Source organism: Mchenga conophoros, linkage group LG22, assembly GCF_057382185.1.
Source record: "Mchenga conophoros isolate Kocher_MC1m ecotype Shallow Benthic linkage group LG22, M_conophoros_male_GT1.1, whole genome shotgun sequence".
Taxonomy (NCBI): Eukaryota; Metazoa; Chordata; class Actinopteri; order Cichliformes; family Cichlidae; genus Mchenga; species Mchenga conophoros.
The window spans coordinates 18,454,388-18,482,142 of NC_140546.1; the positions used below are offsets into that span (position 1 = coordinate 18,454,388).

The 27,755-nt window shown below is 44.3% G+C and overlaps 1 protein-coding gene across 2 annotated transcripts in view; it reads left to right on the top strand.

Annotated features, from left to right (window-relative positions):
* The window catches only part of jarid2b (jumonji and AT-rich interaction domain containing 2b), a 106,855-nt gene that overhangs the window by 22,209 nt on the left and 56,891 nt on the right, over positions 1-27,755 (top strand). The window contains exons 1-2 of one of the 2 annotated variants that reach the window (XM_085262943.1): positions 25,300-25,459; positions 26,567-26,693. In XM_085262943.1, the coding sequence (XP_085119069.1) occupies positions 25,373-25,459; positions 26,567-26,693 (214 nt within the window). In that variant the 5' untranslated portion in view covers positions 25,300-25,372. Of the gene's footprint in view, positions 1-25,299; positions 25,460-26,566; positions 26,694-27,755 lie in introns of those variants that run through there. The other variant, XM_085262942.1, reaches the window with a different exon arrangement.

A 27,755-nucleotide genomic window follows, 5' to 3' on the forward strand; every position in this document is an offset into this window, starting at 1 on the left:
CCCTCTGCTTTTCTTTTCCCCCTTTTTTTTCCCCCCCCCCGGCTTTGCATCATCCCCCTCCTTTCATAATCATAGTGTTTCATTGCACCGTAACCAGGGGGACCGATTTGAGTCAGCTCAATGATCAGGAAGGCTTTGTTGTGGTTGCTGCAGTAGCATCATTTTTCTGAGACAAACACAAGTCATGCTTTGGAGGTATTTCCTAAACTCTGGGCACGGGTTGATGACGAAGTGGGAACTCCTGTGTTGTCACTTCCTCCCCCCACGTCAGATTCTGTTGGAGATAAACACGAAACCCTGGCATCGGTTTAAAACGTGTTTTCTGTTTTCGTTATTATTAGCGCCGTGGTTTGACATTGTGGTTTGACCATCCTCTTGAGTATGCGATTTCCCTGCTAAAGAAAGACAGTAATTGTGGCAAGAGGAAAAAGTCAATCATCTGGGTGGGGCAGATGAAACGGGCCGAAATTGCACCGAACAGACGAAATGAAACGCAGCGCAGGATTTATTTTTATTTTTGGGGATATTAAACAGATTGTTGCAGCTCGGTCTGTGGTGAATATCAAAATCTCATTTGTGGTTCAGGTTGCTTCTGTCTCTTGTAGCTTGTCTGAGTCACAGCAACCCTCTTTCTTTTTCCTTTTTTTGGGTTGTTGTCAGACTTTAAAGACGGAGACACCACCACCTATTATTCACTCATGGAAAGATTTCAGATGTTTAACTTGACAAATCTGGGTTTTGTTTTGGTTTTTTTCCTTCCTTATGCAGTGATGCAAGACGCCGGGGGGAAAAAAAGAGGGGATTTGGAAGCAAACTTGGACCGCATGCTGTGGTCTAAACCGACATATTAAACTAAGCATTTGTAGACCTTTAACCAGACTGCTCATTCGTCTATTGACATGAACCTGACCTCAATCCCTGGCTGGTGTTTCTCTCAACCTTATCAAAGCACGGGCTCTTTTTACTCACCAGTGATATTGTATATACATTGCATAGGGCTCTCCCATTGAGTTTCTGTGTTTCATTAACAGTCCATTTGGCTGGAATCATTTAGAGACCCTATAAAGTGGCTTGTAAGTCAAGAGCTAGGGGGAGTTTTAATGTGGTCGGGACGCCATATCCCTCACCTGACCGTGCTCCTCTGGTTATTTAGGTTTTCCTTTGATCCTGCCGAGTAAACCCTTCCCCACCCCTCGCACGTGGTCGATGATTAAGCAGACGGCTCCAGAGTTTAGACAGTTGTCTGTGGGTGTATATGTGTGCAAGATCCTAACCCTAACTTGTGCCAGCTTGCATTTGAACGAGGAGTTTCAGGTATCTAATGGTAGATTTTGGTAAATCCATTTGATGGAGTGCAGATAAATGTGCGTGCCCTTCTCAATAGGTTATTGCGACCCTCATCCATCCATGAAAGAAAAGCTCGAGATCGTGATTCCATAGTGGCAAGTAAATGGAGATGGATGGCCGGGGCCGGAGCCAGAGTGTCTTGTCCGTGTTTTTTAGTGAGGGGACACCGAGGGCAGCGGTGGAATGCAGTTTACGCTACAATGCGGAAACGCTGATGCTCTTATATGGATTTACAGCACGCAGCAGAGCTTTGAGTGAAGTGAGGGAGGATTACACCGAAGCTTTTTGTGAGCCACGGAATGCAGAAGCGCTCAGGGTTGCAGGGGAGTGTGGGATCTTGCTGTTGAAAGATGGTAAACCGGGTCGTCATTGGAAATAATTTAGTATATAGGAAGAGGCATGTGGAGGGGGGAGGCAGCGAAACAGATACGTTTGGCTTGTATTGAATAGTACCCCCATGCAGCTGCTCCCCAATTTCCAGCTGTCTGTACCGCATGACACGAAGCTTTTTCTAGGGTTGCCAAAATGTCTCGTTGAGGCTGAAAAAGTCTTTCTTCATGCGTTTGTGTGTTTTCATGTGGCTCATGTGTACTCGTGAAGAGATGATCAGATGTCCCAGCTGCACTACGCCGAGGTGTACGAGCACAAGCAGTTATAGTTCAGACCTTGTGCTCCTGCCCGTCTGTGTGTGTTTCAGTGAACGTATCCGTCTGACAAGTTGCGTACTTCCTGAGCTCTGTTGCGACGAAGCCACATTTTGCTGGCTGCACATCAAGATCACTTCTCCCTCGCTCGGGTCTGATTCCTCTCTGAGCGACTGCTCATCATCTAGTCAGCCTGACTCACACAGGTCTCCGGCACAGATGCCTTGGCCCATTTTTGCATGTGTGCGAGTGTTTGTGTGAATAAGTGTGTGCGTGAGCGCACCTCCTGCTAGCCCTCAGCAGGACTGCCAGTCAGTTTGCGACTACACTCCCACGCATCTCCGTCTCTTCTGCTTTCTCACCATTCCTCCTCCCCCCCCCCCCCCCCCCCCCTTCTCCTCCTCCTCCTCTGCTTGCTTCCTTTTCTCTGGCTGTCCTTTCGCCGCCTCTAAAATCCTAATCAAATCAACCAAGTTCCACGCAGGAAAATGAGGGCATAATTACAGCCGTCTCCATCGCGCCGTTCATTAGTGAGACTTCACGTTAATCCGCGAGGGTTTGCTACTTACGCCGAAATGGAAGGATGGGAATTTGGGATTTGGACGAGTGCCGGATGCGAACGTGAGAATCTATCTCACATCGTTCTCAGGCCACGCCTCATGATGTAATGTCTACCAAGAGAGGCAACCCGCTGACTAAAGCTGAAAGGCTCTGTGTGCATGTGTGTGTGTATCAAAATTTCTTCTACCCTCTTTGCAAATGCAGTTGGTGTTTCGGGGGAAGTAGATATAACAGCTGTTGTGAAGACACTGGATGGAGCGTAGCTTTCCTATTCATTCAGCCTCCTCCTGTCAAACTCCTGCATACTGACTCAGGCGGGTGTCGACTCCCAGTGGAGATGGTGCCTCTGCTGCGGCGTACAAATAGACAGACAGGACCTTGTACACACAGCAGCTCTCTCTGTCTGTGTCTCTCTTTCTCTCTGTAATGCACTATCGACCTCCTCTACTTTGCAGACCTTGGGCTCTCCAGTGGCCCCAACCTGTTAAGTGCGCACACACACATGCACTGTGACCATGCTGACCTTTTTAGCTCACAGAACGAGACTTGATTTCCAATACGGCTTTGTCTTACAGCACTCTGCCCCCCCCCCCCCCCCCCCCCCCATCCTTCCTGCAGTCAGTGTTAATGTGATTAAGCTTGTGTGCCTGCTTCTGGCATCCTGTTTTCTTTTGTCTCTGTGTCCACCTCTCTTGTTTTCTGTCCTTCCTCTGTTTGCTGTCGTAGCTGAGGTAACGGCACGCCGGGGATCCTTCCTGTGCACCGCCACAACTGTGTGCTGAATCACTAATTGATTTTTATCAATCGCTTTCACTTTGACGGTATTGTGGAAAACATTCTGACTGTTCGAAGTCTAGTTTTGCTGACTCCTTTTTTTTCTTTCCCCCTCACCCCCAGGGTCCCTCCCTCTTTCTATCTCATAAACACTTCCCGCCCCGCTTCGGTAATGCTAACACAACACAATGTCATTTCCTGTCTAAATTGGTAAAAAAAGGGCCTAGGGAATCGCGGCACGCTTAATGAAGCATAGAAACCGCTTTACCTGCTAGAGGACCCGGGCTCTTTGACTTGGCGATTATGTAAGCGCAAGGTTGTATTAGTGCACCACAAGCTCTTTATTAACCTTGTTGCTTGTTTTTCTATACAATGAATCGGCCTGAGTTTTAAATTGCGGACAGCTCCGTGCAAAGACGGCGGCTTTTGTTGTGCCAGAATAACATCGGACAGCACCGCGGAACCGCGTCACCAGGTTTCATAAGCGCGTGCTGTTCGGCCGTGCAGTTGACGTGACCTTTAAAAAGCAATAGCTCGCTCGCGAGAAGGTTAATTTCTAAATTTGCTGAATATTTCTTTTTCCGCCACACAGGAAATACCACCGGCGGCTGCTCGACACTTCATTTATCAAGAACCCAAAGCAAAAATTTTCAAAAGCCAGAGAAGTTTATTTGGCTTCACAGCTCATTCGTCCCCTCCAGCGTTCCCCAAATCTCATTAAGGAGCAGAACCCATATGGGTGGTGGTAGTAGTTGCATAGATACCCTGAGCATGTATGTATAGTTGATCTCATCTAGATGCGCTGAGTGATAATGGATCTATTGGAAGGCATTAAAGTGAAGGCGCGGCTGTCTCAGATATGGATAGAAATGACAGCCATGGGAAAAAGATGACCTCACTTAGGAGCCCTTTGCGGCGGCGCCTTCTGGATGTCGTGTCTGTCTGTCTCTCCTTTTCCTTCGCTGCTTCTCTTCTACCTCTGGCAGCAGGCGCCAGGCTGTCAGGCTTTAAGTGTGTCTATCTGTGTAAGTGTGAGTCTGCACATGGGTTTGGACCATTTATGCTTAGGGCAGGGAGTTGTGGGCAGCTGAAGCATACGGTGTCTCCTGAAGCAAGGGGGGCAGTGGCATTGGAAAGAGCTCTTCAAGACTTTTGATGCACCAATGCAACTTTGTTTTTATCTAAATTGACATCATTACGACTAAGAAAAGAAATGCATTTGACTGACTTTGTGCAGCCAATAACACCTTTTTGCACTTCCTCACACATGTTGGTCAGAACGCCCACAGGGGATGTGGCATGCTTTACACGGATAGCATTCCTTCTGACATGTACCATATAAGCTCATTCATTTCTTTCTTAGTTCTTTGGCTGATCTAAAAGAAAAGATTCTCCTCTGTGCCATCTGTGTTAAGTTCACATGTGTTTTAATCTAAATGAAAGTAGAACTCTGTACAGTTGCACTGTGATTGACCCTTCGAGGCCCATAATGGCTCCGGGTGCCCAGCAAGTTTGTAGTACTGTCTACTGTTTGAATAATATCACCACTTAGCAATAAATCAGGAATAAAAAAAAACAGGCTATCAACATCTTTACTGTACTGTAGTGGCGGCTCTCAGCTCACCGTTTACCTCAGATGTCAAAATACCCAGTGTGGCACGATGAGGCTGTACAACTTTGTGAAAGGCTCACTTGAGTGAAGCTCACTGATGTCCAATAACAGTGATGCCGAGGGAGACAGGTGGGCAGATAGAACCAAATATCCACGGCTGGTATTGGATCGATGCTAGTGCGATAGTATCGAAGCTTTGTTTCTATCCTGTGTTCAGTATGTAGCCGTGACTTCTCGTAAATAAATGTCTTTTTTTGTTTTTTGTTAGGAAATGAAAACATATTTCGAACATGCACTATGAAAAATGTCTGAGCCTTTCTGTTGTATTTATAGCCTATGGCACATATAAACAACCCAAAATGCTTTAGAGACGGGCACATTTACGTTCCAGATCTCCAGAAAAACAGTTTCAAGATAGATGAAAATCTGTATTTTGTATTGGATTAATTAATTGTTGTGGAAAGTGAAACTGAGTGATTTAGTGGTCTTTAAAATGTGTTCGGAATTTGCAAACTGACGATTAAGCTCATAAACCATCACTGCTCGCTCTCTCTCCTACATAAGCTGTCTTCAGAAGTTAAGTATTGGTATCTGCATTACTGGCCTTGTATTTACTTAATATCCTGATATGCTGAGCTTTGCTATTTAAGCCTGATGATTTTTGCCACAGTGATCCAGCGTTGCAGAAACTTTGTAACATTTTTGGACTCTCATATGATGTAAGAGTGGAATCAAACCATTTATCAGAGGGGAAAGTGAGACTTTTGAGCTTAACTTTAGCTGGCATGATGTTGGTTTATAACCAGCTGCTGCTGTTCTAGCCGACTCGCTGTCAGCTGGAGGATTGCAAGTCTAACTGGTCAAATAAATGATTTAAAAGGGTAGTTGCGATGTAATGCGTTGACCCTGTCTGTCTGGACTGTGTTTTTGTTTTCTACCATGGCAGTATGCTGGTGAGAGACACAAAACTGAGTGTCTGGCAGGCTGGGGAAGGGCATGTTTTGGGGTTTGGAAACAACCAGACTTTGTAAAGGCCAGTGGCCTATTTGGCCCGAGAGCCTCAGGCTTCTCCCCAGCCAGCCCCGCCTGCCTCCAGCAATATTTACGACCATTTTTTGGCAGGTGAGAGCATCTGAACGAGCATTCGTGATTTGGCTCACATGTCTCCAACTGCCTTGTCTGGGCCGAGCAGAACGCCTCGCATGCTGTAGTTTTTAACACTCTGCTAATTGAGTCCCATTGAAGCAGAAGTTGGTTTGCCTTACAAAGCGACGCTCCCATACATATGGATTTTAAATTCTTTTTTTTTTTTTTTTTAGGTATACTCTCAGCAGTTTCCTCCGTTTAGAAAGCTTTATATCAGGAGAGAGGAAGTGAAATGTCTGCATCACTGTGAGTTTTGGACTTTGCTGAATAGAAAATTTGGGCCTGAAACTGAAACTGGCAGAACTGCAGAAACAAGCTCCACAAGTTTCCCTGAAACTGCTGAGAAATGGTGTCGGTTCAGACTCCTCAGGTCTGCACTGTACCTGAATTATTTCCAGCGTTCGTGTAATTTTAGTTAACAAATGTAACTGAAGGACAAGTCAGGACAAAGGCTTCTACTTTCTTTTTCCACTCACACATATTTAGCTTCGAGCCAGCAAATGAAAACGTGCGACAAATGTTCTACTTTTGTTTTAGCCGCTTCGCCTCGTCTCTGCTTCAGTCTTAATTTAATGTAAGTTGACAGTTGCTCTAAAAAGAGAAAGGGGAAGGACAGGCTGGTAGAGGTGGTGAGAATCTGAGAGGTGGTGAAACAGCATCTTGAGCTGATTCCATATTTCTGATGTCTTTAGCGTGTGTTTTTTTTGTTCTTCTTCTATTTGAAAACAGCACAAAAAGCAGAGTTCAAATTGATTGCAAGTGGCGTGCAATTACGCCCTTGTATTTCGTCTGCTTCTCTGTACCGCTCTCCCCCCCCCCTCCCCTCCCTCCTCTTTTTCCAATCCCTCGGTTATAAACGGCGGAGAAGAAATAAAACTGGCAAAAGGTTTCTCGCTGAGCAGCTACAGGAAAACGATTGTGAGCATTTGCTAACAGATCATCAGCTTAAATTAAATGGTACATTTTATGAGAGCTCTGTAAATCACGCAGCCCTGCTCAGGACGTTTTAAAAACACAAGCTTTGCTTTAAATGGTACGTTGGGTACAATTTAAGGTACTTACGCTTACGGCAGCTTATTTCTTGGAAGTGCTAAAAGGCGGGTGGAAAAACCACTGAGCCAGAAGTAATTTTTGACTGGAGGAGACTGGACCCTCATGATATAAATGTGTGTATCTGCTGTTGTCACTGTCAACAGACCGTTATATCGCACATCTGTGTGCGTGTGTGCGTGCGACAGAGATGTTAATCTGGCCAGAAAGCAACAGCTGACCAGCACTTTTCACATGCATCAGCTTCAACTTTCTATTCTCTCCCTCAGATACACACACCTGTGCTGTTCGTCTCCTGTGCATGTGTTTGTCTTGGTAGCTGCAGCACAGGACCTTAAAAGCCCCGTGTTGTTCTCACTCTGTCGGCTGATTTTATGTGACAGGTGCAGTCCTCCAGGCGGGACAGAGCTTGAGCTTTTTTCTAAAAAATTTTTATTAAAGCACATGAATCAATTAAGAGGTGCGGCGCTCGCAGCGGACACGCGTGCACGCTCTTCATCGCTGCATGTAGAACCCTCAGCAGGAAAAGAGCTGATGTCAATATGAGCAGAGCAGGACTGGCTGGTATCAAGACGGGGCGTGTCGCGAGCAGCTGGGTGGGTGTCGGTTTCTAGGCTGGAGCGATAAGGCGAGGCGGTTTGGTCGATACTGTGGGTCCGCGTCACAAATGCAGTTTGGCAAGAAGGGCAGGCGACACAGGAATGGCTCATTTCTGCATAAAACTCGTATCTTTTCAGAAGTGGCGATGAGTCATTCACATTCAAATAACCGTCTTGAGCCGATGCTGAGAAAAAGGCTTTATCAGTGCTTGGAGAAGTTACTACAAAGCGGGCTGCTTAATGCGGTTGTGAAGTTCCGATGGAAACATGCTGGCAAAATAAACCCCAGCTGAGTGCTGCGTGCCTGTTCGTTCCCATCGTTTTCACCCGTTTCAGACCTCTTTGTTGTTCCGTAACTGCAAAGTCAGGCTTCAGCTGTAACGTGGAGGGTTTCTCCCGTGTTTGTATGTGGACACAATTTAAGTGTCAGTTTGAAATTTCTCCCCGCTTGGAGGGAAAGCATTTTAAGTGAAGAAGTGAAATATTCCAAATAAATGTACCTAATTCACGTTGCTTGTACATTAACAGGTCACAGCAAGCAGAGCACACACACACACACACACCAACCTTTTCCCCCCTTCTCCTTCCTCCCCCCGGCATGCCGAGAGTCTGTGGCAGGTTAATAAAATAAACATACATCTACCAGTGGCAGGCATGTCAGGCTCCCTTAGCTGTCATCAGCTGTGTGTGTTTGTGTGTTTTGATGTGTGTGTTTGTGTGAGGTTCCCCCCCCCCCCCCCCCCCTTGCACAGGCTGTCACTTTTAGCTGGGATGTCAAAGCTCTCTCTCTCTCTTTCTATGTGTACCCCTTCCCAAAGCACATTGCAGCCCATATGGGGTCGAGCATTAGCTTAGCACACTGTGTACCAGAGCAGCTAATGGCTGCTCATCACTGAGGGGATATTGTCCAGTTCTACTCTCTGGTTAAATGGTACATGTTCCTGTGGGAAAGCGATGTCCTTGATAGTAGTGAATGGCCAGAATACATCTATAGACCAGTATCAATTGCTTGTTCGTTTGTGTGCGTCTGTGTGTTTTCACGTTCATGTTTTAATGCTGTTTATACTTGTACATTTGACACGTCAATATATTCTTGGTTTAATGACCATTAGAGATTCTGGGGTTTTCCAAGGGTTAGTTAGCTACACATGTGACAGATGTGCAACATCTTTTTGTGAATATGGCCAAACATGCATTTTATGGCCTTCTAATAGTCTAAATATCTTCACCTTTCTCAAAGAGATCGACACTTATGACACCAAAACTTAGGAAGACTTTAAGATTTTTCTCTATTTGTTTCCTTGACATGAAACAACTTATTGAGTACTAAAGAAATAAAGTAATATTTAATTAATTAAATCATAAATGGAATGCAGACCTGAAACGCAGGTCTGTGCCAGATCTGTGGCGAATTGGTCCAGGTTTACTACGCCTAGTTATTCATTTTCTTCAAAGATTAACTAGTGCTGAAGTGTGTGTGTGTGTGTGTGTGTGTGTGTGTGTGTGTGTGTGTGTCCTCTAAAGGCTTTGTGGTGTAGGCCAAGCACAACACAGCTGCCCGCCCACCCACCCACCCAATCTCTCTTGCTCTCTCTCTTTCTCTCTCGCTCTTTGAAGTTTGTCCCAGTCCAGTAGAGTGGTACAGGGTCAGGATGGAGAGGAGGATTAACGAGGCCCCTGGTATAGACGGATGAAAGGATGGTGGGATGAATGGTCTTTATGAAGTGTTAGATGAGAGGAGGGAAGGCCAGGTGACGATGGCCAGTAGACTCTGGGTCTGAAGCAGACGCTGTGATTGAGAGCCCAGATCTAAGGTTTAGATTAAAGACAGGATCAGTCCCTGGCAGCACTGATATCAGCACACCCGACGCCCCTCTCGGTGGCCTGTATTTACAGTAGTGTTTAATGTTTCTTTTTCACCGCCGGCTGCCGGGGGAAGGACGCACCAGAGACGCGTCGGTAGTTCGGAGTCAAATTAGAATGTAACTCATGCCTGCTCTCTCAGAGGTGATGGGCGCTGAGCGAGAGGATGATTGTGCCTCCTTTCGCTGGGAAGTTTTGACTTGTGTGGCGCCGGCCTCGTATTGGCCGCACACGGCGAGGTTTTCTCTGATTTCTGGATCAGGCTTGTTATCCACAAAAGAAATTCTCTGCTTTAGCATGCCACCCACCCCTACGGATTGTTCTCGCCACCGGCGCTAGAAGCGCGCGCGCTGAGCTGATGTGTGTTAGTGAGCGCACACGTGCCGCTACGCTGAAGAGTCCCCACCTTGCAGAGCCGTGCAGCATTAAACAGACAGTGATGGATGTACAGTATGATTGTTTATTTTGCCTCGCTGTCGGTGATGGATGAAGATTTGTGCGGATTTGAAAATGTGGGTGAAATATGGTGAGGAGTAGGAGGAGGAGGGGGGAGCTGTTTTTAAAAATCAACTTCCCCAGGGAGAGAAACGCCAGCAGGGCCTATAGGACAACCTTCCATCATACCCTCACCTTGTCTGAAATTAAATGCCCCCTCCCCCTTCCAGCAGTGCAGCAATAATTCAGCAATCACAATTTTATCACTGCCCTGTGGGACTGTCAACAATTATCTCCCCCCTCCTGTGGTGCATATTGTTTATATCAAAGAAACCAGCTGATTGTGCATATCGAGGAAAAGCCTTTTAATATTGGTCAGCCTGGTTTTTAAAGATGAACAAACGCCACTAAACAGGCCTCATCTTTTTGCTTTATCATCCAACGCTCGCAGAGGCGTACGATCCACCCGGAAAGGCGTGCCACGTCTCCTTGAAATCGTAAAAGATATCCACATTATATTTATCAGCTCTGAATTCCTTCATCCTTACAGGCCACCGCGTACAAAACTTCCTCTGTCTGCTGATGACAGCATCTGAGCAGCAAAACATTTCTAACACCCTCTTCAGTTACCGTCTCCCCCAAGAGGCCAAAAAGGAACCAGGGTGAATGAATAGAAAGGGAAACTCGAGACACAATGCCTACCTGTCCTCGCTCCCTCCTTTTTCTGCTACCAACTCCCCTGTGGCATCGCTTCATTTCCTCTTTTTTTTTTTTCTCTCTTCTTTTTGCTGGCAGAAACTGTCTGACTCTTACGATTGCTTTCACACGGGCAGATGGCTCGAACGGGAGATTCTCCAGCTCAGACTAAAAACAAAACTGAACCCCAAACCCCCCCCGATCTTCTCTGTGCTAATACATTTCTTTGTTTTGCTTTTTTCCCCTCCTTTAAAAATTTTTTTTTTTTTTACTCATAACAACAGACGCTTTGTTAGTCAGCCAGTTTTTGCAAACCAGGCTTTCCCTTTTTCCTTTTCTCTCATCTTCTTCCTCCCTTTCCTCCTCTCACGCCACGTGGCCAGGACGGCTCACCGATTCCAGCACGCATTTGAAGACAAAAGATGACAATTTGCTGCGTCTCTCTTGCTTTTAAGCACCGGGAGTTTGAGCACGTTGCACATCATTAATGAGGCAGAGGTTCGGTGCCAGGTGAAAGTTTGCAGCTGCGATCTAAAATTGTGCCAAGAGTGCTGCGGTAGCCACAGTATTCACATTCAGAGCATGACTTGAAAATATTGATTATTATGCTGTGACCAGCTGGAACCTGAAGAGATTAATAAAGATTACACTTTAAGCTTTACTCAATGCATTTTTAGAAAGTTCAGATCTGTGGTTTGAACGACTGTAATATAAAGTTGCTTAATATGAACGATTGGAAAGGAATCCAGGAGTCCCAATTTCACCTTGCGTTTGGAATTAAGAACCATGTGATCAAAACCCCCTTGCAGGCAGAGGATTTGCTCCCCCATCAGCAACTGAAAGGGACCTCTTTCTTTTCTCTGCCTGCTCTTCCACAGCACTTTGTCATGTAAAGAGGCCCTTATCTGCCTCTGGTTGGGGGTAAAGGGGCCAGAGAGGAATAGCTGGCCGGATCCCTGGGGCCACCAGAAATCGACGCATGTTAAATGAGTGACTGTGATTGACGGGTCCTTTTGAACAGAGTGACTGAGACCCACCCACTGACGTGACTGCCGAGAGGTCAACCTTAACCCCCACCTCTCTGGCCACCTGCTTGCCCTCGACCCTTGACCTTTTTAGCTGGACTTTTTTTTTTTTTTTTTTTGTGGGATATGAAATCAGTGTGGCGCTTAAACCACACGTGGTCTTTGATTGATTGGAAATTAGTTGCTTATTTCTGCAAATAATCTTTTGTTAATATTATAGCTTTAATTTTCTTTCGGCATATTGACCATATGTTTACATTTTGTGGTTTCTGCTTAACCTTATGGTACCAATTTAAAAAAAAAAAAAAAAAAAAAAAAAAAAAATGCATATAACTAAATGTTCCAGAAAATAAATTCTCACTTAGCCCAGGTACTCCACCTCTCACCCACCTAGGCGGGTCGCAGGGGGTGTGCTGTGCTGTCTGGTGCTGTGCTCGCCTCCTTGAGCACTGCATTTGTTTAACCACGTCTCGTAAAAGGATGGCCAACAATGACAATTTAATGGACGAAACGAGGGCAGGGAAGTGAAGCGATTTCACAAGGTCTGATTTAATTTGCCTCATTCGGACTAAATTGGGGCACGGTGTTTGGGTAAATAAACAAGATGCATCTGGACTGCAATAAATAGTCAAGTGGCGAGAGGTCGTGTGAGTAGGAGGTTGCGTAGATTTTTCCATTCCCCTGTGAATGGCTCCAGATTGGTCACAGAGTGCTTTTGTAGCACTTTGCCATATTTATTTACGGCTTGCTCTCACCATTTCACTGCGTTTTATTTACTCTCCTTACTGTGTTAGCTGTTTCAAAGTTTGTCGGGATTGAAGTATGAGATTGTTCTCACTCTGGTGCACTTCAGCCTACTTGCTGGATATCGCCGCTAATTAAGAATTTTCCAGGATAGTCACAGCTGCCTATTCTGAAAGTTTCATGATTGAGTTGGTTTTTAATTTCAAATTCTGCAAAAATGTAATTGGTGTATAGCGTATATCCTTTTTTTAATATGTGACTATATGTGGTTAATGCCTGAAGTACTTGCAAGTGTACGTCCAGTGCAAATCCCCCGTGTGTGTGTGTGTGTGTGTGTGTGTGTGTGTGTGTGTGTGTGTACATGAGTTACTTGAGAAGCTAACAGACAGCGTTTCAACACATGCTTCCTCCCATTCCAAGTTTGTCTTTGATTACCTCACTAATGAGAAGAGGCAACAAACTAAAAGCAGGCCTTAACTATTGACTCATCAGAGCCTATGCATGTTTTTTCTCTGAATTGCTCAGCTGATGTCAGCCCCTCCCCCAATGCAATGCAAGCCTATGTGTGCACACAACATGCTCATTTCCATAAGGAAAATAGTTCGGTAGACTGGTTCAGAGCCAGAGGGTGATTATTTGTTTTGTTAAATTGGGTAATTAACTTGCCACCGAGCTGGTATTTGTAGCTCATTCAAAATAGTTTGATTCATTTTTTTTTATTTAGCAGTATAACACTGCGAAAATAATAGTTGTTTATGAAATAATAGAGAAATTATTGGCGAGTCGTCAAAAATGCCACTAACTACACAAGGCTTGAATAAACATGTTGCATGTAATCTGAATTGGATTTCTGCTAGCAGACGTTCAGGTTTCTTGGCGGATGGGTACAGGATAGGATTTAATGTATTCCTCTTTGTAGGTGACAAGGCGTGTGCTCTTGACTTGTATAGATTCTTTGAGTCATCTGTAAGCTATATTTGAATACATATGATTACCTACAGACAATTTTCTTTATGTGACTTTTATATATAGCTTTTAGGCCTACTTCTACTTCTTTTTGTTCCCCAGCTGTCCAGTTTCCTCAAATCCTTTTTAAGCACACACTGCACAACCATCCTGAAATATACTTGGATCTTGAAATTCCCATAAGTCTGTGTTAAGTTGCTTAATAAACACAAATATGATCAGGTAAGAGTACTGTCTCAAGAAAAATGCTGAAAGACCTTCAGAAAGCCTGCAGAACTATTGCTCAAGACCACCTTTAAAAAAATAAAGTACAGTAAGAAAGTCCTGGAGCAAAATATAAATAAATGAGGGGTGGTTTAAGAGTTTTTCACAGCGCTGTAGCTGATAGGATAAAGGGATGGATGCGCACCTTGTGGCCTTGAGTGAGTGTGTGTGTGTGTGTGTGTGTGTGTGTGTGTGTACACACATAGCAGGACACAGTTTGTCTGTAATGATCGAGACAAGCTCTTTTATAATGTGAGCCTTTAAGTCCTTCAGAGATGATCTGTGTGTGTGTACAGTGTCAAAAGAGCTGTGTTGCAATGGGCTTGTTAGCGAGATTGTCAGCCAGAGAGAGACTTGACCTTACATGGTCTGTACAAGCTATTCTGTTGTTGCTGTTATCAGCCCCACTCACGCTAGTGGAAAATGGGTCTCTTTACTTTGAAAAGCAGTCCTAGCATAGAGACTTTCTTTCTTCTCAGCTTTACGTTCAGCGGCATGTGATATCAGGCTAAAAAACGATCGGTGTCAGGTTGTTTTTCCCAAAACAAGCTTACTTTGCGTAGAGGTGAATTGCTAAATTGCTACAGTCTTCGTTGTTGTTTGTTGTTTAAAAAAAGACTGTTTTTATTTATGTGTTGTTGTTTTGTTTTTATACTTTAAAGGAATCTTGTTAATGGTAGTGGTATTGTTGAGTACACCAGTGGGAAGTTGTATCTGCCAATCTTAGGAATTTGCACGTCCCTGTGAGAGAGTAAACAAGACCCCCATCAGACATCAAACCCAAAAGAAGAAAACCTCTGAGAGAAGCTCGCCCGAGCTTTTTATGACTTAGTATGTTCCATGTAGGCCTGCAGTGTTTTTTGTTTTGTTTTTTTTAAATGGGACTTTGGATCTTTAGCCAATATTTTGTCATGTTCTCATCCCATCTCAGCTTGGTTTGTTTATGGTCTGGATCCTCACGCCACCTACCACTACAAGCAGCTACATGCAGGCTCCCGTAGCCACACACCACACCCAGAGCATGTCTGTGAAGTTGGATACACAAAGTCAGACTAACCCTCAAGTGACTTACCCACAAGTGTGCAAACGCATCAGGACCAACAGAGGGCAACTCAGGACACACACTCACCCCACCTCCTGTCTGGCTTGCTCCTTTGCCCGCGCGGCCCCACCAGCCGTCTGCCAACAGGCGGGTTAATATTGCTACCAGCTGCAGAGGGGGTGATGCCAACCAATGCCACCCGGCACCAGGCCCAGAGTGGCCACACAAGAGCCTCTCCTCTCCTCTCGCACAGATCCAGGCCATTTCAGGACTGCCATCCATCCTAATAAATGACACTGGGCAGTGTATTACCTAGCACTGCGGCATGCAGTAACGGAGGGGGGGGTGCATGACAGACTAGCAAAGAAAAGCAGGCCTTCCATCACTCCTTTGCTTGCTCACTTGTCTCCTACACCTTTCCTAGCAACGCATCTCTGAGTCTGGCAAGTTGCTTTTGTTTTTTGTTTTTTTTCCCCCTCTTCTTGTTAGTTTGTGTCATCAAAACTGCTGCAAAAAACTCGACTTATCCTTGTATGACTATAGAGGTTTGCATAAGGATGCTGAGCAAGGGTTTCAAGGTAAACATCGCTAAGGTTGTAGAGGGACCACTGTACACACACTCACACTTTGGCACAGTATGTGATGCCTGTGCTGACTGAAACCGTTCTCGCACATGAACTTGAGGAAACTGAGAAGCTTCCTGACTAGCGCAAGAAAGCAGGACACAATATGACCTCTCACAGACTATTAATACAGACTGTTGCTTGCTGTGCAGAGCACAGGACAGTCAGGCCTCGCGCAGACTTCGTACCAGGGAGTTGTCAGGTTTAAGATCCATGTGACTGCGTCGAACGTTTTCATTCTTGCGAGCCGTTTTTCACACATGCGCTGCAGTGTGAAAAACGGCTCGAGTCAAAAAGGATGTAGCGCAGAGGGCGAGCCAAAAATCACGGTGTTACATCATCGCTGGACGGTTTCCACTGTCTAAAAGTAATAACAGTAATTTTGTTTGTGGAACAGTTTTGTTTTCGAATACAGCAATTTCAAACGCATTAGGTGATTTCTGAGTGTCGACCAATGGCCCTTGATTTCACTGACGAGGCTCACTTAATCTTCAGCGGATGGAAAATACTATCTCTCAAAAAGATCTCTGAAAAGTAGGCAAGTTTCTAAACCCATTTTATTTTAACCCACAGGACTGCTTTTTTTCCTTTTTTCTTTTTTAAATTTCAGAACAAATTGTCACAATACCTAAAAATGGTTTGTGTAGAGTGGCGAGTGTGAAAGCACATGAGCATTGAAGGTGTGAAAAGGGATATTTTAAGTCACTTTTGTAGCTACAATGACCGCATCCGACTTCATTGACCAGCCTGGGCCAAGGCTACCACTGTAGTGCATCAGCACACACAAACACAAGCTTTTTAAAGCCTGAATCGACTCACTTCACAACAAAAGGCGCTACCTTTTGAGCATATTAGACGCTGGTTATTTTGGTTGGAAGAGATGCAAGAAGGGGCCTTAAAGATGAGCAAAGCAGGGTCAGAGATCATCCACATTTGTTGAATTTGAAGAGATGCAAGCAGAATTCAGATAATAAAAACTTTTTTTAAATGTAGTTGTCTCTGTGGTCAGCAAGAGGTTCTTTTTCTACTTCTTTTTTGGTATCGGTCTCATACCAAGTAAATACAGTACCAGTATTGCTGATACCAATATTGATGCTTTTAACCTATAAAGGCCGCTTATGCAGTATGATGTATAGACTTGTTAATTTGTGAATTCTGAAAATGTTTTAATAGCCACTAAATCGCTGTAATCTTTCATTTTCACAATAATTAGCTAAGGCAAGTAAACACACACCACAAAACTGTTATTTTGGAGACCTGGAATGTAAAAACGCCTCTCTTAAAGGCACTTTGTGTGAGTTTCTGATGTTTTACTGTGCTATAGGCTATAAATAAAAGTGATGTGACATTTCCCCGAGTGCATCTTTGCAGCATTATTTATTTTTTAATTTCCAAAAGAATTTTATTAAACACAGTTCAGTGAACAACCTACTGAACTTGGAGGATGGAAAGAGAGTATTGATCCTATCGCACTAGTATCAATCACAATACCGATACCAGCGTTGGTATCGATACTTTCGATATCTGAGTCGTCATCCCCCCCCCCCCCCCCCCCCCCCCCCCCCCGCCGACCTCCAGTATTCATCCGGGTTGATCTGACCCCTCTCTGGCAATGCACACATCATGTAACTTTTCCTTTATGTGGGCAAGTCGTGCTCTCTTTCACACGCTCAATATCCTTTCAGTGCCATAGCTGTGGAAAGGTGGTGGTGGTGAGAGATTAATGTGTCTTTTCTAGTAAAAGCAGCTCACCGTGCCTGTGCAGAATAAGACCAAATGAGGTTCGTGCCTCGGGGTATGAGTTGTTGTTTTTAAAGTAGACCCAGTTCTTGATGGCACTTGTGTGCTTCTTCCTGTCTGATTGTTTACAGCTTTACCGAACTGGATTCCAGATGTAATCCTGTGGTGCTCTCTCAGAGCGTGGCTATGTAAGGCTAACACGGAGAAAACAAAACAAAAAGTCTCCCTGAGGTGTTGCCCTCACAGCAACTTGGTTTCCTACAGAAGACGTCTTCCCCCAGTAGCAGACGGGTGCTGCATAAACTGACCAAAGGCTGGTGGTTTTCTGTGTATTCGTACGAGGCCTGTGAGCCTGCAGGCTGTTCCTGTCAGACGAGGCATGAGGCTAATGAGGTTACTGTGTTTCCTGTTTCTGCCTTCCTGTCCCCTCCTTGTTTGTAGGAGGGGGGGGGGGGGGGCTTCAACTCTAGCACGATATGTCTATACAGTCTAATGTAGGCCTACAGTTTCTTCATGCATATTAGGCATGTGAATTTGTGTGCACGGGACATGCACATCAGACCGCAGCAAGCATTTAGCACTATTTGTCTCTAGCAGTATCATAAGAGCTCTTAACAGCACTAGAATCTGTCAAATTAAAGCTGGCGGCTAGTAAAAGCTATGGGCTGCATCACTGCAGTTAAACGAATAAACCGAGGGAGTCGTGTTTCTGTCTGTCTGCTGTTTTTTCAGTTTGTTTTGGTTACTCATCTTTGGCGACTTGTTCATGATCATCATCATGCCTAGTTAGTTTTTGACCCTAGAGAGCATTAAATCATTCGAAAAACCAATTATGAGAAACCAAATTGATCATATAGAAGCTTGTGCTAAATCTTACAAAACAAAGTGTCGTGGTAGCTGGCAAGCAGCTGCGCGACGAGGCTAACGCACACCTGTGGAAATGATCCCACTTTGCATTTTCCCTCTGGCATTTACATCGATTATCTAACTAAGATTCCACTCATCATTTCATAGGATTACTTTGGCCTGGAAGGTTTTTCTGTTCTCATTTAAAGTCTGTGTCTGTAAAATCTTACAATAATTTTCAAGAACTGTTCTGACTGCCTGATACCTTACCCATCCATCTGCTTTGCGGCCTCATACAATCTTACATCTTACGACACTTTCTTACCATATTTTCAATGATAAATGCACGCGATGGCTGTCATAATCACGCACTCGGCAACTAGTGCCGAACATTCTGATCGGAACCTAAGAGCACATTTCCTTAGTTAATGAAGTAAGCTGTTGCCATTGATAAGAAGCCATACCTAATGTCTGTGTGTTTTGAAATGGAGCTCTGTTGGATGCGATCAGCAGCAGATTCTTCAGGGATCCTGGCGGAACAGCAGGGCGACGTAGCAGCCGCCGTGATGAATGGCAGCGTGTTGGGTAGCGCCGTTGATCAGAGCTTACTGCACGTGACCACAGTTGGAGAGCGTGCGTGTGTGTTTGTGCACGCGTGGTGTACAGAAATGAGTTAAACCTCTGGTCAGCGGCGTGCAGCCAAAGTGAAACTGATATTGTGACAGAGTTGGAGAGTAAATGTGTTGAATGAGGCTGTTATTATTAAACGAGAGCCATTTGTTGTGCAGTCTGTCAGATCAAAGAGGGAAAGTCTGCACACTGGTGTGTACATACACACGCGCACAGTGTTTTGTTTTTTTTGTTTTTCTTTTAATATTATATCTTAATGCACAATTCCTATCATGAGGCGTTTTGATGTGTTTTGGCCTATTGTAAGGCCAGACGTGGCTCAGCGTGGCTCAGCCTACCAAATGTAACTTCACAGTATGAAGAATGTTCCTCATCTGAGCCCTAAAAGCCATGGCAACAAGGCTGTGAAGCCACTGCAAAGTTGATACCACGCCACTCCTTGAACATTTCACTTTATGAGAGACACTTAAAATTCCCTCAGCAGCAGTTCTGCTGTCCTGTCTCAGCTTGGCGACAGTCAAAGCTTTGAGTGCAGGTTTTTTCTTTTTTCGGCTAATGCTCCTCCAGTGTGGTGTGGTATGACGCGCACAGAGTAGAAAACCTACAACTGCTTCCACATGCTGTTAGGAAGCTTGAGTCGGTGTTCCAGGATATAGAAGAATTAGGCTAACGGCCCAGAATTCAGAAGAGGCTTCACCTGCTCATGTAGCTGGTGCTGCTGGAATTTATGTAATATTATGTGCTGTTTCTTCTTCTCTGCTTTTTCATGGTTGTTTGAGGGTCATTGGCACATGCCTTGTAGGAGTACCGGTCCTTTTTTTTTGGCATGTTAATGTGGACTGAAGTAGATGCAGAAACGAGGTAAATTGCCCTCCATCCATGAGAAGCAACATTTTTATTTAGTGGGCTTAATGGAGATGCACACAGACACACATACAGGCTCTTCAAAGCTCTGTGACATTTATTTCTTTCAGTCAAATTAAGGTGTGTGTGTGTGTGTGTGTGTGTGTGTGTGTGTGTGTGTGTGTGTGTGTGTGTGTGTGTGTGTGTGTGTGTGTGTGTGTGTGTGTGTGTGTGTGTGTTAAAAGCTCCCACCCTCATTCCATCTCTCTCTCTCTGTCTCACTCTCCGTGCTCCACTTTTACCAGCCTGATAGCATTTAATGCTCGACAGGGCTGAATAGCTCTGGCAGTCTGTCACTTACGTGCGCTCAGATTCAGACGGTGCGTGCGTGCGTGAATGTGGAAATGCAGACAGCTGATATGATTGACAGCGGGGAGACGCAGGAGGTTGGCGCGCGTCTCATACCGAGCCCGGCTCAGCACGAGCGGCCGTCGTGACCAGACGGAAGGCATTTTGTTCTCGTGGAGAAACGTTGATCTGCTGAATGTCGACAAAGTGACGTTCAACAGCATTTCTGCCCACGGGAAGATCTCGATTTTTAAAGTCTTCACGTTATCACAGGAGGCATCTTGTAGTCTTTGTGCATTTGTTTCCTCTCTCTTCTTCTGCAGATGGAAATACTCTGAAAGTGCTAGGGCTATCCCAGCATGACTAGTTTAAAGGGAAGAGGGAAGGCCCCTTTGGCTGTACAGATGTGCGTGTGTGTGCACACAGACACACATTCCATTGCAGTGAGCTTGTGGTATAATGAGGCGATTATATAGGGCCCCTTGTCCCAGGCAACCCCCGAAACCTTGTTCCGTTCGGCTATTCTCTGAGGTCCAAGCTGAGCTAAGCATCCGGTGTACTTGAAGCTGTAAGGGAAGTGGGGACCAGGATGTAGTTAGGATCGGAATGTAAATTTTCAACGCAAACACATGCTTCATGCTTAAGGAAGCTGGCCTGGTTTTAGTTGATCTTGCTGATGTAGGATGAGGACAAGTGGGATTTTTAGGGAACAGCTGCCACTGTTTACACTCGACGTTGGAAATAAGCTTCAGAAAGTTTTTCTTTATTTTCTTTTTAAGTGAATCACTGCACTGCTTAGATACTGCATATGTATCCGTCACTCACAAGGAGTCCCAGCAGTGCTCAGTCGGACATAATTTGAACCTTTTGCAGCCTCATCAGTACTCCCATTGCCACTCTGTCGCTGGTTTTTGTCTTTTTAATGGGTTAAATGTTTCAGATCCAGAAACGCTTGGTCATGAATGCGAGAGAGGCCCCAGTCATGTATTTGGGAATTAAATAATTGTTATCAACGTCATCTGCACTACTTGTGAACCCTCAGCAGTCGAGTCCTTGCAGTCATCTGGGGACCATGTGTTAGTGGTAAGAAAGCTCAACATGTGCAGAAAGGAAAAGAGATGGGTAGTAGTGGTGTAGGGACCGTCCCCGACTACTAGAAAACAAAATCCCAGGCTCTGCTAAAATAGCATTTCTCCTCCATCTATCTGTCCTGCTATTGCTCCGTCCGTGCTCCAACAGGAAATGTGTTAGAATAACAGATTTTTTTGGGCCAGTTTTGTAGAGTGGATCGCAGCTTGCGCATGGCCCACATTCCTCTGCTGTGACATCCGCACAGTCGGCAGCAGCACAAAGCTATTTATAGAACCGCTAGCTTGTACACACGCACGCACACCCACACTTGCACAGAAATGTATGCACACGCAAGTGTGCGGATTTATACGTGCGGTAGACTGAAATGCTAACGAGTTGTGTTCATTCAGTAGTGGTGTCGCTTACATGTAGCTCTCTTGTGTTTTTAGTTATTCATGAGTTGTATATCATCTTGATGATAAAAAGAGAAAGCACGTATTGGGTTTAATCATCTCTTCTGTAGCAGCACCAGGGATAAACAGTGAGTCTCTGTGTTAAAGGCAGCTTCTGTGTGTGCGTATTTTGCTTCATGTTGTAATAAGTAATTTCTCTCTCTCACTCACACACACACACACACACACACACACACACACACACACACACACACACACACACACACACACACACACTTCTAAAAAAAGTACTTAACAAAACACTGGCAAAGTACAGCTTTGAGTTTGTGGCACTGGGGTATTTTTATACTGGTAATGAAATCAGACTGGGCTGGTGTTCAACATGCTTTTGTTGTGCGAAATGAATCCATTGTTTGCGTGTGATATTTTAATATGGGAGTTAAATATGGTCTCTGAGGAGATCTGTATTGTCACCGTTTATTCCCACTGAATGCTCAAGTAAAAATTTTTTTTCTTTCAACTTTTTGAGTGGATGCCCAGAAGATTCAGAACCCCATCCTCCTCTCCAACTCTCTGCCCCTACCCTGGTGTCTTACACCACATTTAGAACATGTGTTCAGTCTCCATTCTGGGTTATTGGATTTGCCTGCTTTGCAGAGAGGAGCATTTGAACGGGGGCTGGACTTATGAAGTGGAACCGGCGCCACTTTTTATCCAGCTAATGAGCTGGTGCTGATGCAGCGATGGATGTAATCCTGCGCAGACTCTTGAGGGCTTATGCCTGGCACAGTGCAAGACTGCTTTTAAACATTTGCGCAGTTCTGTTTATACACCTGTGTTGACCGGGATTATTCGGTTGTTGGCAAAACTCTAGTTTTGCCTGGCTACTGTTGCCCACCTTTAAGATGGGCTCCAGTTATACTTTGAGCCGTTTAAGCCAGCTCCAGGATAATGTCAGGAAATGGAGCAGAAAAAGTATTTTAAGAAGCCCAGTGGTTAAGCTGTTTTTTCTTTCCTTTTAGAGCTGTACTTCATACTTAAATTGAGAGCAACATCACAGGACATAAGAGATGTAATGATCTTATATGACACACTTTTTCATGCGCATTATCCCTATGGATGCTTTAAACCTATCCGCCTGCATTTATGTGTATCTGTGTGTGTTTTGTAGGATGGCTTACCTGTGTATTACAAAAGAGTTGGGGGTGGGGTTGCTCGGTGACAGTAAGCGCACAATTATCCTGAGGCATCACTTGGTTATACATACGCACTGTGTGCACCGAAAAGGTCCCCGCGCTCATTAGTGGAATTCCACTAGCCTGGTGGGAGCTAGTTGTAGGGTAGATGTGTGTGTCAGTGCCAGGTAGCTCTGTGTAAAAGCGGTCTCTGAAGAGTTCTGGCAATGCCTCACAAGCGCAGGCGCACACATACGTGCACACGCACGGTGTGCTGTGTTTGTCAGGGAAAGTGAGGTGCAGCTCGTTTTGGTTGTTTGAGTAGATGTTTCTCTTCTTGTCTCATGCTAAGCTTGTCCTCTGGTAACACGATGTATATGGTTATGGAGGGTTTCTGTAATGCTGACCAACATTTTGTCAAACACGCACACATGCAGGCAGGTTCTTGTGATCAGAAGGCCCATTTTTGTCTTGGGTCAGAAAATGGCTGTGGAAACGTGTTTAATTGATCTCGTGCAGCTATGAGCAAGTATTGGGAAGTTTTAGGTTAGAGCAGTTGCATCGGAGCACAGCTTTAACCGTCACTTTTTTTCTTTTCGTTTCTCCCCTCGGTAAAAAGTCGGTCAGCATTTCTTCCCTGCATTTTTTTTTTTCCCCAGTCTCGCATGTGTACACAGTGCAGGAAATATCTGTGGCAATCTGCCAACTACTGTGAGGAAACCACAGCGAAACAGAGAGGAAAAGAAATACAGATGAACTTTAAGGTCATTTTTTTTCTCCCAATGCAGCTGTGTCTGGTGTTTTTGTGTGCGTGTCGAGCCATAGAATCTGTATATGAGAGCATTTGTAACCCTGAGATATACTGTCAGTGCTGTGTGTGTGTGTGTGTGTGTGTGTGTGTGTGTGTGTGTGTGTGTGTGTGTGTACATTTGGCCTTCTGCCACACCATGGAGGGAAAGAGTGCTAGTGAGCTGTCTAGGTAATTGGTGCTTACCTGGCAGGCTTTTGCACACATGCACACACAGACACACTCGCATGCACACACAGTGAATGGATTAGATGACATTAACTACAGGAGAAAATGGCATAATTGAATACTTCCCACTATCTGTCTCTCTAGTGTGTGTGTGTGCGTGTGCGCGCACGCGCGACAGTGTAATGAGTGACTGCACGTTACGCCCCCAAAAAATACCCGATCACCCTCTGTCAGAGGCTGCGAAGCATCAGTGCACTGGGAGGTCTGCTTGCATGTGTGTGTGCACATGCAAGCGTGTGTGTGTGTGTGTGTGCACATGCAAGCGTGTGTGTGTGTGTGTGTGTGTGTGTGTGTGTGTGCACATGCGAGCGCGTGTGTGTGTGCACGTGCGAGTGTGTGTCTTGTATAAAGGCAGACATGGCTGTCACCCACCAGCTCCATCATGTGCAGACACTCAGGTTTTAATATTTGCCCACCTTTCCCCTCACCAGCTCTTGAGGCCTTTCCCCGAAGGGTCCCCGGGCAGACCTCAGAAATCAAAACAAAGGCAGGAGCTTATTTTTATCCACCGAAGAGACGGAAACAACAAAGAGAATCTTCAGTTTTGTCAGTGTTACAGTCGTATCAACAGAAAACACTCAAGATATCTCTGCGACCTTTTAATAAGATTTAAATTAGACACCATATCGCTGAAGTTGGCATCTGGCCTGTAATCCAAAATTTGTACTGTGCTGGCTTATTTCTTTTTCCTTTTTAAATAAAGTTGTGTAAAGGCAACCCACCACTTTCACACTATTTTCTGCTCCTTCCTATCATATCTCAGTTGCATGTTTGATTGTGTGTAGAGAACATTTCCGACCCCAGGAGTCGGAAACAACGGGCTTATTCACTCGCCTGTGGGAGAATCCATACCAGTAGGATAAGATTACATCGCTCTCTATCTTCCACGCACACAGAAGTACAGTTTGTGTTCCCACAGCTCGTCATCTTTACTCCCCTGCTTCTGTTTTTTCTTTCCTTTTTGGGACTTTTTATTTATTTATCTTTTAGAATTTGTTTTAATACTATCGTTGTTATCTTGCAGCAGTAAAACAGTTTGATATGAGTGTTATTATAATTTTTTTTTCTCGATGTGGAATTTTAAATATTTATTTTTAAAATAATGCACCCAATAATGCAGTGTCCGCCAGCCACTTAGCAGGGCCAGCTCCAGTGGTCTGAGTCAACTGGATGAACAAACAGTGTGCTCCCACACAAGTCTGCCTCTTTACATTTGACTCAGACAGAAGGAAATGTGCTTGCTGAGATGGGTCGACAGGACTAGAAATGTGCTTTTAATTCAGATAATTAGCATACATTACGGTTTTTTTTGGTTACATAAAAGCAGCAAATGTTTTCTTTTCTGATACTTAACAGCTGAAAACCACTCGCCCCATGACTCGAGTAGAGAAAAGCTATTTCCAGCTTCCATTATTTATTAATACCTCTTTGTTGTTGCGCATGTCCTAATCTCATTTCCTTTAGTCATTAGCGTTGTTCGACATCAAACACAGCTGTCAGAGCAATGAGTGTAAGCAGCAAGGGAGGAAAGAAGTATGGTGATTGCTGTTGGACACTCACTAAAGACCCTTTTAAGAATGCTCTTTGCGCTGGAATATTTTTTTCCAATAAGCCGTTAAAACTCTGTGCCAGCAATGAGTGTTTCCAATAACTTTCCCTCCATGTGCTGCAAATTCAACCATCTTGTGTTTGTTGCCCAGACCGAGTTGAATGGGTCATGTCTCGGAGAAGGATGTGTTGTGCGCGTGCGTGCGTGTGTGTGTGTGTGTGTGTGTGTGTGTGTGTGTGCATGTGTGACTCCTGGTGACCTCTTTTGACAATAACAACTTTTGTCTCGTTCTCACAGGGAGAGATTAGCAACGCATAAACTCGCAGTCCCATGATGCCTTTTTCATTTGCTTCCTACCTATTCATCGCTTTAATGCTCTCCGATCACGGCGTTGTGGGGAAAATGCGACCCCTTAATGTATTGTTATGCAAATGTGTTGCCCCGTGTGTAAGCTAATGCTATGTTATGCTAATAGTGTGTCATGCTAATGTCACTATGTAGTGAGAGATGTTGGGGAAGGATGCAATAAGAACAATATGGAAGGGAGTCCCCATTGTACTCGGATCTTTTTATTTGTTTTTTCTCCTCTCTTTACTAAATCTATCATAACTCCTCACACATTAGCACAGCCGTCACCCAAAACTCGGATTATTTATCTGATGTTCTTCTTGATTTAGCTATATTTAGTTTGTATTGTAAGCTAACAGCTTTAACTGTTTCTCCACTCTGTTAGGTCATTGTTACATTGCTAACGCCATATTTTTAGCTAAATAATTTACAAGTTTCATAATTTTATCTAATATTATTACAAATATCCACTGTGTCTTGCTAATACATTCGTTTGTTTATCCACAGTGTTAGCTAAAAATTTCAACTTTTACAAGTACTTTAATCAAACTAGCCGTTTTGTTCTGTTTTGACCATCTGTTTAAAAAAATTGCATTCCTTATTTCTGCGTTAACTATTCATAAAATAATTTAAAATTAGTTTTCAGTTTTCATTGTCTAATTGTAATAGCTTGTTCATAGTTTAGCTAAAAAAACAACTTTTCCCCCCCCCTTAAGTAATTCCTTAATTCTTGGTCATTTTTGGAGTTTTTATGCTACACTGAATGTGCTGAGTAATTATGTGGTTATCTCCTCATAAAAATGTGAAAATGTACAGACTTTGTTGACGTTAGTTTTAGCTTTCTTTTGTTTTGAGACAAATCTAAGCCTGGCTGCCCTGTGAGCATTTCCTGACCTTGACCTAACGCCACACTACTTTGGAAGTTCTGTTGCCCTGCAAAAAGAAACAAAGGAAATGGCCCGCCATAAACAGCTGTCCAACTTACAAATACTGTCTTTTATTATGTGCTTTTCATGTTCTTGTCTGCCAAGTTTTTTTTTTTTTCTTTCCAAAACATGATGTGAACAGAAACAGAGTTAATGGTTAGAGAAAATGGGGAAATGCACATTGCTTGTGGTTTTTCTCTGCGATGAGGGCTTATACTAATCCATTTTCACCCTCTTGATATCTTCACAGGATGACAGTGATGGGATCCCGTGGTCGGAGGAGCGGGTTATGCGAAAGGTGCTTTACCTCTCCCTAAAGGAGTTTAGGACTGCACAAAAACGGCAGCTGGATGGGGATGGAACCACAAACTCTAATGGTGGGTTTAAGTCCACCTCCTTAATGCTCTAAGGAGAGCATTAAGGAGGTAAATGCAATACTGCATAGCTCATCTTTGCACTAACATTTTCTTTTGTTACTGTCTCTGGGTTGGGTGCTACAAAAGAGCAGATTGAGTAGATGTGTAGGTGTATACTGTACAGCAGTAATACTTTGCTGAATTAATCAGTGTTAAAGTGTGAAATAAGGTAAACTGGCCTATTTGTTCACATCAGCAGCATTCAGTAAGTGATTATACATATGCAAGTTTGCTGTATACTACAGATTAACCCTTAAGCACACAGGACTGGCTGTTTTGTTAATGGAATTGAGAACTCTTGGAGAACTGATTATCTTTCCCTGTAGGTTAAAACCTTTTGTAGGGACTTGTTGTGTTTCTACTGCGGGGACAAGGGTCTAAATAAAGGTCCAGAGAAATGACTTAGATCCTCAAAATAACCCATCTGAAAATTTGCTGAAACTGCTCCGCTCCAGTCCATTAGGTGGTAGTCATGCAAAAACGGTGGTAATAGGATAGAAAGTGAGGCACAGGTGACACTTCTACACCACCTCCAAAGATCCCCAAACCTTTAAAAGGTACGAGTGCGAGAGCAGGGATGTTTTTAGTAGAAACACACAAAGTTCCTCCAAGGGTCCTACTCAAGGATAATGGTTCCTCTAGTGGAAAAGTCCCGTTTGTGCTCTTTATGTAGCTGATGACTTTGCAAAGAGAGAAAAACAAATGAAACCAATTAGTGTGCTGTTAACAGCTTGCCACAGTAAAAAGAAACTGTGCAGAAGGTGTGCGAAGCTGAAAACTGTCACGCTGTTGTGACAGAATCAGAGGCAAAGAATGGCTGCAGTCATGTTTTGAGGGGGGAAAATGTCACAGTTGCTAGTTTTTTGTTTTTTTTTTTCATTTTCATTCATTATCCTTTTTGTTTCTGGTCACTGGGCCGTCTTTCGGGCCAGTGTCACATCCTCAGAGCTGAAAGCATTTCCCTCTTGTTTCTGAAAAAGTTGTTTGTGCATCAAACACAGGGACACAGATGAGGTCTCCAGC